Source organism: Alternaria incomplexa (genome assembly GCF_024043165.1).
Source record: "Alternaria incomplexa strain BMP 0042 chromosome Unknown scaffold_2, whole genome shotgun sequence".
NCBI lineage: Eukaryota > Fungi > Ascomycota > Dothideomycetes > Pleosporales > Pleosporaceae > Alternaria > Alternaria incomplexa.
Genome location: NW_026249851.1, coordinates 1,130,905 through 1,142,093, shown reverse-complemented (window position 1 = coordinate 1,142,093; position 11,189 = coordinate 1,130,905). Strand labels below are relative to the sequence as shown.

The window sequence follows — 11,189 nt, the reverse complement described above, 5'->3', positions numbered from 1 at the left end:
GGTAGATAGTACTTTCTCGGTTTCTTCACCATCCTCCTCTTCACGTATAGGCAGCACATGCTTCTTATTTACATCGTTGTCTCGTCCACAGGCCATTCCGTCCAGTATGTACAGCGTCCTCGAAACTCTACAAGCTCAGCCCATCAGCCAGCACTGCGCCGTACCAGATCATAGCTCCCAATCCCACCATGTTGACCAGACTGCTGACGCCGTGCAGAATGCCGAACTGCTTGTTCAAGGCCTGCATCTCCTTGCTATGCGGCCCAGCATCATAGCTCTTCTTCCCATCCCTCGTCTCTTGATGCTTCCTCAGACCCATGACCTCCGTCGTCTTGGGTCCAACGTAGACCCAGTTGACCAGCGCGGTGAGAAACATTGTGGTGTGCAGCCAGGAGCTCAGGTTATCGGTTGCTGTCGGCGGGATGGGCGAGGAAGAGAGGAATGGCAGTAGGGATGATGCTCCGCCGCGTGGGTACGTGAGCAGCATGACAACGGGAGTGAGGGTTTGGAGTGTGAAGTAGACGGGGAAGGTGTGCTTCTGGAGCGTGGAGAATTGAGGGCGAGGGAGGACGCGGAAGGCTACGATGCCTGAGACGAAGGACTGGAAGAGCGTTGAGCCCAGGAGGGTGCCATAGCTGTGCTTGTGTTAGAGGATCTTGAGCGTTGAGGGCTGGTAAAGTAGCTTCGTACCTGAGTAGATGGTATGTCGCCGGGTTCTTGATTGAGGAGAATGACATATTGGTGATTGTGGCTTGTCAGTCAGTCAATCGTGTTGTCAATGAAGAGGAGAGTAGGAGTGAGCAAGGAACTCGGCGTTTCAGAGCGCCACGAGCAGCAGCCTCGGCAAATGATGATCTCACGACATGTCGGAGCCATGCGGTGACCCTGCATGCTACCCGTGCGCTATCCCATCTGGAGCCTGGCGTGTCTGCCCCGCTAAAGATTTCGCGAGCCCCTCCATTGCGCATCATGGCGTCGTGCGACAATCCTTCAGCCCGTCTAAGGAAGGATCCTAGCCTGCGCCAGACCAGACCTCCGTACACCGATCCTCACGATGCTACTTCCTTCGCTGATCAACCTCCGCCGCCCAGCCAACACGCCACTCGAGCCTGAAGACATCTTTGGGTCCTCCCTCGGCGGCATCTTCACCGACGATACACAGAACCAGCATGGCGACGACCCGAGCACGGTCATCCTGTATCGCAACGCCAAGTTCGGAGAGCAGGAGATCAGGGTCGCGGATGTGAACGGTGAAGAAGAACGAAGAAAGTTTGCGCACTACCTATGGAATGCCGGCGTCATGATGGCAGAACTAGTCAGCGGGCGAGTGGAGGGCGGCGATCTGGGTGCAAGTGGCAAGGGTCTGCACGAGGATGAGGAGGGCTGGAGAGATGGCGCATGGTGGACAGACAAAGAAGAAGAGAAGAAGTGGAGCGTGGAGGGCGAGACGGTGTTGGAGTTGGGTGCAGGTGGGTCGGGCTGAGTAAAGAGCGGTGCAGAAGAGAGTACTGATGGAATATATGCTTGCAGGCGTAGGATTGGGCGGGATTCTGGGTACATTGGCAGGAGCGAAAGAGGTACGTCCATGCTCAGACTCGGATTGTGCATAGGCTCCAACTAACGACCCGCCAGGTTGCCATCACCGACTATCCTGCCGCTCCTATCCTCGATACCCTCAGAACGAACGTCGCGAAGAACGTCCCCGCGCATCTCAAGCCCAATGTGACTGTCGAAGGTCACCAATGGGGCTCCACAAGCACACCCTTCGAGGCCGCGCACGCGAACCGCTACACGCGCATTCTCGCTGCAGATTGTCTCTGGATGCCATGGGAGCACGAGAGCCTCGCCAAATCGATGCTGCACTTTCTATCCGACGACCCATCCGCACGTATATATTGTATCGCAGGCTTCCATACAGGACGCGCCAAAGTCGCACCCTTCTTCGAGGAAGTGATATCGGAGCAAGGGCTCGAGATCGAGGAGATATACGAGATGGACGTAAACGGGCAGCGGCGGTCATGGGCGAAAGAGCGCGACGGTGGTACGGAGAATATGGGAGAGCGGAAGAAGTGGCTCGTTCTCGCGCGGATACGGCGGGCTGTTCGGCAGTAGTAATGGTAGTAATTCTTCTTCTCAGCAGACGAAGCGCTGAATCACACCCTCTTGAAGCACAGCGTAACCACACTGCTACCCGTCTTGCCTCCAAAAGTGAAGCTGGGGTACTTCACTTTGCCCTCGAACTCCAACTCTCCGCCTCCAAACCAGCCCTTGAGCTCTTCTTCTGTCCAATTGCAGCTCGTGATGAGGAATCTGCCGCCCTTTTTCATGAGGGGCTCAACCTTTTCCCTGTATCCTTCGCAGATCCTACGGCCTTGCGCGTCTTCTTCTTGCGACAAGCAGATGGCGTCGAATGTGCCCTTGTCCAGTACGACGTCGAAGCCAGCGCCTAGCCACGCGCCCGGTGCTTGCGACAGAATATCCCACTCATGGAACACGATGTCCCTATAAGAGTCATCCTTCGCGTCGCGAATCGACGTGGCAAGCGTGACGCTCTGCGCAGAGTAGTCGACGCCGACCATCTCGCCGTTCCACTCGTCCTCGCGCAGCGCAAACAGCAAATGCCCATTGCCTGTTCCCAGATCCAGGAACCGCGCCGCGTTGTGGTCGTCCCCGTCGTCCTCTTTGTGTATGTGGCCCTCGTCGCTGAGGTCTTCAAGGAAGGATAGCATGCGCTCTTCGGCGCCCGCGTCGCTGAACCATATCGTGCCTTCGTCGTCGGCGTTTGCGGCAAAGTTTTGGCGTTCGGTGTTGTAGGCGGCGTCCCAGTAGGATTTGGTGCCCAGTTCGCTGGGGTCGAGGTGCGTGGGTGCGGTCATTGGATGAAGGTACGAGGAAGAAGGAGCGACTGCAGTGGGTGTAGGAGACGTGGGTGATGCGACGTTGTGGCAGAAAGTTGGTGTTTTGGAGGGGCAGATCTTTGGTTCCTGGCTAGGCGCTCGCGCGCCGTGCAAGCGAGACGGGCGTGGCGCGCTGCCCTATGTAGGAATGACAAAGCATGTCAATCATCATATGCACATAGCGATTGTCATAAGAAGAGTCGCATGGATCAGATTGTATTTACTGGGTTTCTTTTCGAAGTATGTGGTCGTCATTGCATTTGCTCCAAGCTACATCGAACCACATTCGCTACCTAGGTATCCGCCGTCCACCATCAGACATTGTCTAGGTCTGCGAGTACCCCTACGAGGGTCGCTCGCTGCTACGAATCACCTCACCCTTATAGACTGTCCGATGGACAAGGTCATAACCTTGAGGGTCTACCTGATACCGAGCGTTGGTTCGCTTCCAATAGTCTGTTTGAATCCCTTTGAGCCAAACCTCGTCTTTCCACTCTTTTGCCCATTCGTCTACTATCCAATGTCGTCTCTCAAAAAAGAAATCGTCCCCATGCCATATGTCCCCTACTTCTCCAGTGAAGGTTATGTTGATCGTACCGTTGATCACGGCGCGGATAGTGTTGGAAAACCCGTCCGGTAGATGCCAAGGCAAGCCACTAGGGCCTAGAAAGCAACGGCCGAACAATCTGGAGGTTGGATGCGTATTGTTTACTCGGCATTGATGTAGCATGGCTTCTTGCATGGCTGCCGCGTACTTGAGAATGTCCCAAGCCTCGAGAGATTCGCGTGAGTGGCCATCGATGACGAGCCGAAAGGAGCTCTCAGGCATCCCACGGGTATGAAGTAGGTGAACCTCCATCAGCCACGGAATAACAGCATCTAAAACGTCGGATCCACCAATCCAGTCATGCCCGTTGATGTCGCTGTATGAATGACCTAAAGGTAGGAGATTGGCTAGAAGATCGATGCGTCTCTCGATCCGAAGCTGTGGATGCGCTTGGCATATAGAAATGAGACCTCGTACATGGCATACAGAACGCGGCATCGACTTGAAGTCTTCGTGGAGGACGAGCTTGCGCAAATTATGCAACCTTTTTGGGGGGATTTGATGCACTGCGCCTGGTGTTAGAAAGCCCGTTTCGTGTGGATAGTCCTATGTTATAGTACCCAGCGCTATGATGGAGGACCTGGGAAGTCAATGAGATGGGGTATCACTTACGAAAGTCGATCGCTACTGCTGCAGCAGAGAAGTAGTATTTACTGTTACGTAGTCGGCGAGGGTCATCCACATGGCACCAGTTGTAGATCAGCTCATCGTCTTCTTCAGGCCGGCAAACGAGTCTCTCCATTCTGGCAAGTTCGCTATCCGTCGGAATAGACCAAGGCTTTGGCCTCCCACAGAGTACATCGTACAGCGCCCCTTTCACAAATATGTTATACTGGCCCATACCTCGAAGGTTGTTCACGCGGCGGATCCTGTTTCCGAAAATTCCGCACGAGAGCTTCTATGAAGTCTTGAGATGTGTGATTGTCCAAGCTCATGTCCATGTATTGGGAGAGTGTGTTAGTATTTTGCGCGATTGCCTGTTGCAGATGTCGTTCGAAACAGTCTTCGATGACTGGATAACGAGCTTTTATTTCAGCAAGATCTGACGCCTCAAGTAGGTTCGCGACACAGATCAAAATGTGTTGCCTCTGGACCTGAACCATATCGAATACTAAAAAGCACATCAGTCTAAGCTCACAACCACTCAACGACATTCGACACTTACGCTGGCAAAATCGAGCGACTCTAGATCGGAGTTGCTGGAACACTGTGCCATCATCCAAGGAGCAAAGCGTAGTGAACTCGACATTCTGGAAAGCGACGTGCTGCATCTCGTCTGCAGCGATCTTGCAGGTTGTTATAAGACCGATGCCCTCCGCCTGTGCTGAAGCATCGGAGTAACGTAGCTTTTCCGTGTCCTTATCGTACACATACTGTGGTCGACCCTGGGCATAGTACTCGTAAATGGTATCCCGTATTTCTCGTGGAAGTCGAAAGAACGGCGACTGTGTTTGTCCAAGGATGTACTTTGTCTTTGGTGTCGTCATGAAGGGAAACATGTTCCAGTGCGCGAAGTTGTTGGAGCCTCTCTTGTTGAAAGCCATCTTGGGTGTATTGGGTGCCATGCAGATGTCGATTGCGACTGCCCGGCATCTTATAGTGCGATGGCGCAGTGTCAGTCATACCTCCTCTGGCCTTTTGCCGATGACTCCCAAGAAGGATGCACCATGGTACCAAACTATGGTATACGGTATGATTGCGATAGCGTAGATGTTGTTCGCAATGACCAGCCCGGACCAGAACCAGACCGCAGTCTGAGTCAAAGGCGCACTCTATTCTTTCTCAACCAAACTAAGGCTTGCTGGTCGTAAGCAGATTCATCGGGTTGAAGTGTGCTCATTGGCTGATCACCTGGGCACCATTCAGCTTCAGTGCAACGACTCATCGGTGGCCGTAGGGTTGTATTCTCAGTGTGAGTGGCATGTCCGTCAAGAGTAGAGCTGTAATTGTGGGTGCTACTGGTTCTACGCGACGCGAACGAAGAGATGGATGGTCGGTCTTGCGCGGCCAAGTTGGCGCGGGCAGCCCAAGCTGGAGGGCAAGCGCACCCGCCCAGGCGCGCATAGTCGCACCTTCCAGGCGAACAGAACGGCACCCAAGCTGCATCCTGCTTCACAGCCCTCCGAAACCGTAACTTCAATCGCCTATTGGATCTCATGTCGCAATATTACCTGGATGGGTCTGAGAATTCTCGGATGCCCACACCTCAAGCGCCCTCGTGGACGACGCATGTTCCAGGATGGCGGCCGCCGTCCGACCCGCCTTTGAACTTCGACGAAGATAGGACCTTATCCACGCGTAATAAATTCTGCACACATTCACATCCCGCGTCTTCCAGTCACGCAGTGGCCGTATAGCTAGCTCTAGATGTCCTGAACTCGATGTTGTGTAGAGTGACTCCCGAGGTCGTTTTCGTACGCAATCAGTCCGCGCACACTGCGACCGGCTTCTATCCTACGTTCGAACGAGGCAGCACTACGAGTCGTTTCAAGTGAAGCGGTATGAACTATGACACATCCACAATTCGCATGCCATGCGCACTACAGCCAGGTTTTTCTGTGCGTTGCGACCCAGAACAGAGGTGGGGGCAAAGCGGCCAGTTGCCTTGTTGAAGAGAACTCGGTCAAACCTCACGATCGCGGTCTATCGGTTACTGCTGAATTTACGACGGGCTTGCTATGGAAAAGTCACGCGCTAACATGGCAAGCGTTCCTTGAGATAACGCGCTGAAATCTTCGGCCAGAAGTTCGAGACGATGCCCTGGTCGACGGTCTCATTCCAGTCTGTCTCCCACTGCAATTCTGTCCAATCCTTCCTTTCGGAGAAGAAGGTGTCTTCGTCCCAAACCTCGCCCACGTCTCCGTTGTACCATACGACCGAATTGCCCTCACAGATATCGCGAACCATCCTTGCGAATCCTGAAGGGAAGTCCCAAACTGCAGAATCGCCATCGTACATCGGGCGCAACTCCCCTGTGGGCAGGTCTGTACCGCTGAGTTGCAACTGCTTGTGTCGGGCCTGCTGCGTAGCGGCAGCATATTTAAGCATGTGCCAGAATTCTGAAGATTCCCTTGCATCGTCATCTACAACAAGTTGAAATGACGGCAGAGGCATCCCAAAGGAAGGTAGCAGAAGTGCTTCCTCAATCCATGGAAGCAGCACTTGGAAACAGTCTTCACTGTAAATGAACTGGTCTTCGTAGCCAGACACATAATCAGAGCCTGGTGGAAGGAGATTTGTAAGCAAGCTGATCCGTCTCTCAATGCGAAGTCGAGGATTCTCATGACAGAATGGGACAAGGCCGCGCGCATGGCATTCTGGTCTGGACACGGCTTTGACGTCTTCATTCAGTACGACTGATCGGAAGTTGGCCCTGCGTTGTTTGGTTATGCTTTGAACTGTCAACAAGTTAGTAAAAGCGTCTCGCAATCGCCCACTGTAGCCTCAATGGATTAGGTGACCTAGAAATAGATGCTGGATTGAACTCACAAAACTCAATCGCCACAGCGGCAGCAGAAAAGTACCAACGATAACGCGCAGCATGGAAATGTTCTGCGATATCGGGGAAGTAGAAGACGCCTTCTTCTGTAGTTGGAAGCAAAGTGTCCGAATCGCCAGGCTCACAAATGAGTCTTTCGAGTTTTGACAACTCTTCATCTCCCGGGATGGACTACGGTGTAGGATGCCAGTGATATATGTCGGATAGAGCTCCCTGTACGAATAGGTTGTTCTGCAAGAAACCTAACGTAGTCGATCTGATGGGACAGTCACCGAGACCGAAGGTCTCACATGCAAGCTCTGCAAATCTTGACGGATGTCGGTTTTTCGCTAGTACCAGTGCATGTTGGAGAGCATCGCTGAACGACTGGCTAAGGAATTCTTTGCAACTGTCATCCGATGTACCAAGCTCGTCCTTTCGATGTGTAACTGCGTGGTTCAGAGGTGTGTGGAACCAGTGCTTGACTGTGGGGAATCGGCTGTCTTTGTCCATCAGGTCGTCAGGTTGTAGTAATGCGGCAGCGCAGACTAACATGCGAAATTTTTGTCGCTCGACATATTTCAACACTGCGTCTCTGTCAGAATGTCGTTGTAGATAGGGTAACCAAGAATATTACTGACAGCACCTAAAGCGCCCTGCCCTTGAACGAACGTTCATGTATTCTTTCCCATCATCTAATGAACGTTTGGGGTAGAAGTGAACTCTTCCGAAGGCACTGTCTTTCATTTCTTCTGCAGCGATGCGACACGTAATTCGTAGACCTAGCCGAACGACTTGCTTAGGCGATATTGACGGGTTCTGGTATAGCAGCTTGCCGGTCTCATTGTCGTAGTGGTAACCGTCATGCTCGAGAAGGCAGTATTCGTAAATGACATCTCGAATCTCTTGAGGAAGGCGGAAGAGTGGTGACTGGAGTTGAGCGGAATAGTATTTGGTTTTTGGGGCGGTCATGAAAGGGAACGTATTCCAATGCGCAAACTTGCTAGACGGCCTGGCAACGGGTGTAAAAGCCATGGTGATAGATTTGCGAAGCGTAGGAAAAGAAAGTTCTTAGCAAACATGAGTAAGGGAATTATTGTGACGTGGCCATGACTCCTCTTGATATTGCCTGGTAAGGTTATCAAAACCGTGGCTCGGGCAAGATCGCGGCGAACCCCTACCAAAGTTTAGGATGGCGCCATGACTCATGCTCGAGAATGGCTCCAGAGAGCCACAACGTTCCATGATTAGAGGCCTGATATGATTGAATCATTTCTTATCAGCAGATGATTGACGTTGACCGAAAAAAAGGGTCGATTCAACGTATCCAGGATATGACGGCAGAAGTGGTGGTGGCAGCCCCACAATACGGAGATGATGTGTACAAGACATCTAAAATACACGATGCGTGTGAAGTGGGCTGACGAATATTTTGGATACAATGAGTTCAAGAGGTACTTTATGAAAGACACCGCGGCAGCTAATGGTTGCGCGCGGTGACCGTTTTTGCTCAAACCTCAGACCGGTTACTGTACTTGTTGAAAATAGAAGGCCAGCAATCCGTGGCGATAGCCTCCGTAAATGTGACCTTCACTTTCCAATCCTCTTCCCAGTCATCATCTGTCCAATCTTTTCGCTGCTGAAAGAACTCTTCCTCATCCCAGAGCTCACCAACTTCCCCATCGTAGTAAACCATAGATCTACGTTCTGCAATGTCTCGAATCATTCGTGCAAACCCTGCTGGGAGACTCCAGACGCCAAGAAGACAATCGGCATAGTGTAACGGTGCCGGTCTAGGCTCGAGCGGACCACCGCTTGCTTTGCGCTGCCTGAGTAAAGCCTCCTGTGTAGCCGCCACGTATTTCAGTAATTTCCAAGCCTCTGCCGCCTCTGTACCGCGACCGTCGATACGAAGCTGGAAAGAATGTACTGACATCCCGTAAGACGCTAAAAACAGCGTTTCTTCGATCCAGGGGACCATCACGTCTAGACAATGACTACCCATGATTGTGGTATCTCGTATATCTATCCTCTGGACGATCAGAGCCGGGAGCAGGTTTCTCACGATACCTATATGCCTGACGATGTGAAGCTTGGGATGTTCCAGACAGAACGGTATGAAACCGCGCGCATGAGAAACCGGACGGGACACCGCCTTGAACTCTTCATCGATGAAGATCGTCCGCATACAGTCTCTCTGCTGCTTTGAAGAGTGTTGTACTGTTCATATCAGTGTGCTGCCGTTGATCGAGGTTTTGCCTCTCTTACAGAAGTTGATTGCCACAGCTGCAGCAGAGAAATACCACCGATGATCTAACGCGTCTAGCTGACATGTGATGCCATCGAAACAACGCGTTCCGTTCTCTTTCGTTTTCACCAAAGGGTTGTCCAGGTCGGTGGGCTGACATATGAGAGCCTCAATCTTGGCCAACTCATTCTCCTCTGGAAGGCACCATAGCTCGGGCAGCCAGTGAAGTATCTCTGGAAAAGCACCTTCCGTGAAGATGTTGTGCTGTGGCATTCCCATTGCATAATTTCGGATAGGGCATGTCCGCATACCAAACGTGGTAGAGGCAAGAGCCTCAAATTTGGAGGGATGTCGAGCCTGAACAAGCATCAGTGCGTGGTGCAGAGCTTCGTTGAAATCCAGGTTGCGGATATCCTCGCGACGGTCTCTAGGATTGGCAAATTCTCCGTTGCTTTGCGCAGCCATTGCTTCTTGCAAAGTCCGCCGATACCACGTCTCCACCGAAGGATAGCTCGCGAACAGAACATCAAAATCTTCTCGATGGAGGAGCTGCGCGACGAGTATAAGCATACGGCACTTCTGGTTCTCAACGTAGCCGAGTACTACGGCGAAGTGTTAGCGCTGAAGACACAGACCAGTTCATGCTGATACATACAGCACTCGAAGCGGCCCGCTCGCGAACGAAGCCCTTGGTATCCAATGTCATCAACGATCGAACCCGTTCCATGAAAATTGAGCTGGGGAAATGCGACATCCCTCATCTCCTCGTTGGCGATGCGGCAAGTGATACGGAGACCGAGTCGTACCACCAGTGGTTTGGGCGTTGTGGAAGGACTCTGATAAAGGAACTTCTTGACCGAACTATCGTAGTGATATCCATCTTCCTCAGACAGGTAGTACTCATAGATTCGATCCCGGATTTCGCGAGGCAGGCGATAGAGTGGTGATTGGAGCTGCGTGGAATAGCGCTTTGGTACGACACTTGAGGTCGGCATCGGTGTTGGTGTTGTAGAAGCCATGGAGGCTGTACCTAGAATGAGATACTGCTGTTATAAGTATTTACTCACATTTTCTGCACCTACATTTAGGTCACGCTTTCCCTCATTTCGTATGCTAGGAAGACTCATCGTTTCTAGTATGGGAACGAACCACAGGCCGTGCCAACATTGCGCGAGGAGTCAGGGCGCTAAGAGACCCCAAACCATGTTCTTCAGGGACTGACTCGTCGATATCATCGTTGCTCAGCAAGTAACACGAAGGTAGCCGTTGGTAAAATCGTATTATCTCCCGAGTAGCTTGCAACGTGGATTTGCCGATTGGAGAGAAGTCGACGAGTGTAGCACAGCATCCGGTACAGGACTGGAGATCTGTGCAGAGGTGATTACGACAATCTCTCGTGACTCAAACGCGGACAGTCACGTCGCAATAGTTGTGTTTCGGCGGAACGCGACGCGATGATACATTCTTGACTCTAATGATGGAGGATGTCGTGGGTGGTGCGGACGATGCGGCTAGATGGAACTTTTCTGAATCTGGCTAGGCCAAAAAAAGTTCGAGGCTACGTCATGGTTAGTGGAAAGGTGTGGGCAGGTGGCTGCAGTGCCTACACGCTTCACAGGCTTAATTCTCATATATACGCATCTCGCTTGCAGATAAATGTCGCCGTGTTTGTGAGATATTCATTGTCTCTATCGCGCTCCTGGTAGGTAGAACAGACACCCGAGCTTCAACCCTGTTCTTGCACTTTGAACATCGCAAGCCAAGGTTTGGCCTATTGATACCAAAACCCAAAGGCATCCCCATTCCCAAACTCCTGGTTGACGAACCCGTCCGCCAGATCGCCAAAGTCAAACACCGCATTTTCTTCGTCTGGAAATGCGGAATCGTGCCGTCCAGTAGAAGCAAGGTTGTGTTCATACGCGCCAGTAAGAATCCTGTCGCTGTAATTGAAATCGACAT

General features: G+C 52.1%; 6 protein-coding genes across 6 annotated transcripts; 1 reads left to right on the top strand and 5 right to left on the bottom strand.

The window, feature by feature from the left end:
• Positions 1-127: 127 nt before the first annotated feature.
• J4E90_001880 (uncharacterized protein) lies at positions 128-737 on the bottom strand (the record flags this gene model as incomplete). The annotated part of the gene is made up of 2 exons (XM_051431464.1): positions 128-635; positions 691-737. The coding sequence occupies 2 exons, from the start codon at positions 735-737 to the stop codon at positions 128-130; spliced, it is 555 nt and encodes a 184-aa protein (XP_051294598.1).
• A 317-nt stretch (positions 738-1,054) lies between these two features.
• J4E90_001879 (uncharacterized protein) lies at positions 1,055-2,112 on the top strand (the record flags this gene model as incomplete). The annotated part of the gene is made up of 3 exons (XM_051431463.1): positions 1,055-1,469; positions 1,531-1,577; positions 1,633-2,112. The coding sequence occupies 3 exons, from the start codon at positions 1,055-1,057 to the stop codon at positions 2,110-2,112; spliced, it is 942 nt and encodes a 313-aa protein (XP_051294597.1).
• A 41-nt stretch (positions 2,113-2,153) lies between these two features.
• On the bottom strand, positions 2,154-2,876 carry J4E90_001878 (uncharacterized protein; the record flags this gene model as incomplete). The annotated part of the gene is made up of 1 exon (XM_051431462.1): positions 2,154-2,876. One exon carries the CDS (start codon positions 2,874-2,876, stop codon positions 2,154-2,156), a length of 723 nt encoding a protein of 240 aa, XP_051294596.1.
• Positions 2,877-4,461: 1,585 nt separating this feature from the next.
• J4E90_001877 (uncharacterized protein) lies at positions 4,462-5,048 on the bottom strand (the record flags this gene model as incomplete). Its single annotated transcript, XM_051431461.1, has 2 exons — positions 4,462-4,481; positions 4,670-5,048. The coding sequence occupies 2 exons, from the start codon at positions 5,046-5,048 to the stop codon at positions 4,462-4,464; spliced, it is 399 nt and encodes a 132-aa protein (XP_051294595.1).
• Positions 5,049-6,198: 1,150 nt separating this feature from the next.
• Positions 6,199-8,017, bottom strand: J4E90_001876 (uncharacterized protein; the record flags this gene model as incomplete). The annotated part of the gene is made up of 2 exons (XM_051431460.1): positions 6,199-6,693; positions 7,655-8,017. 2 exons carry the CDS (start codon positions 8,015-8,017, stop codon positions 6,199-6,201), a joined length of 858 nt encoding a protein of 285 aa, XP_051294594.1.
• Positions 8,018-8,492: 475 nt separating this feature from the next.
• J4E90_001875 (uncharacterized protein) lies at positions 8,493-9,695 on the bottom strand (the record flags this gene model as incomplete). The annotated part of the gene is made up of 2 exons (XM_051431459.1): positions 8,493-9,202; positions 9,335-9,695. The coding sequence occupies 2 exons, from the start codon at positions 9,693-9,695 to the stop codon at positions 8,493-8,495; spliced, it is 1,071 nt and encodes a 356-aa protein (XP_051294593.1).
• Positions 9,696-11,189: the final 1,494 nt, after the last annotated feature.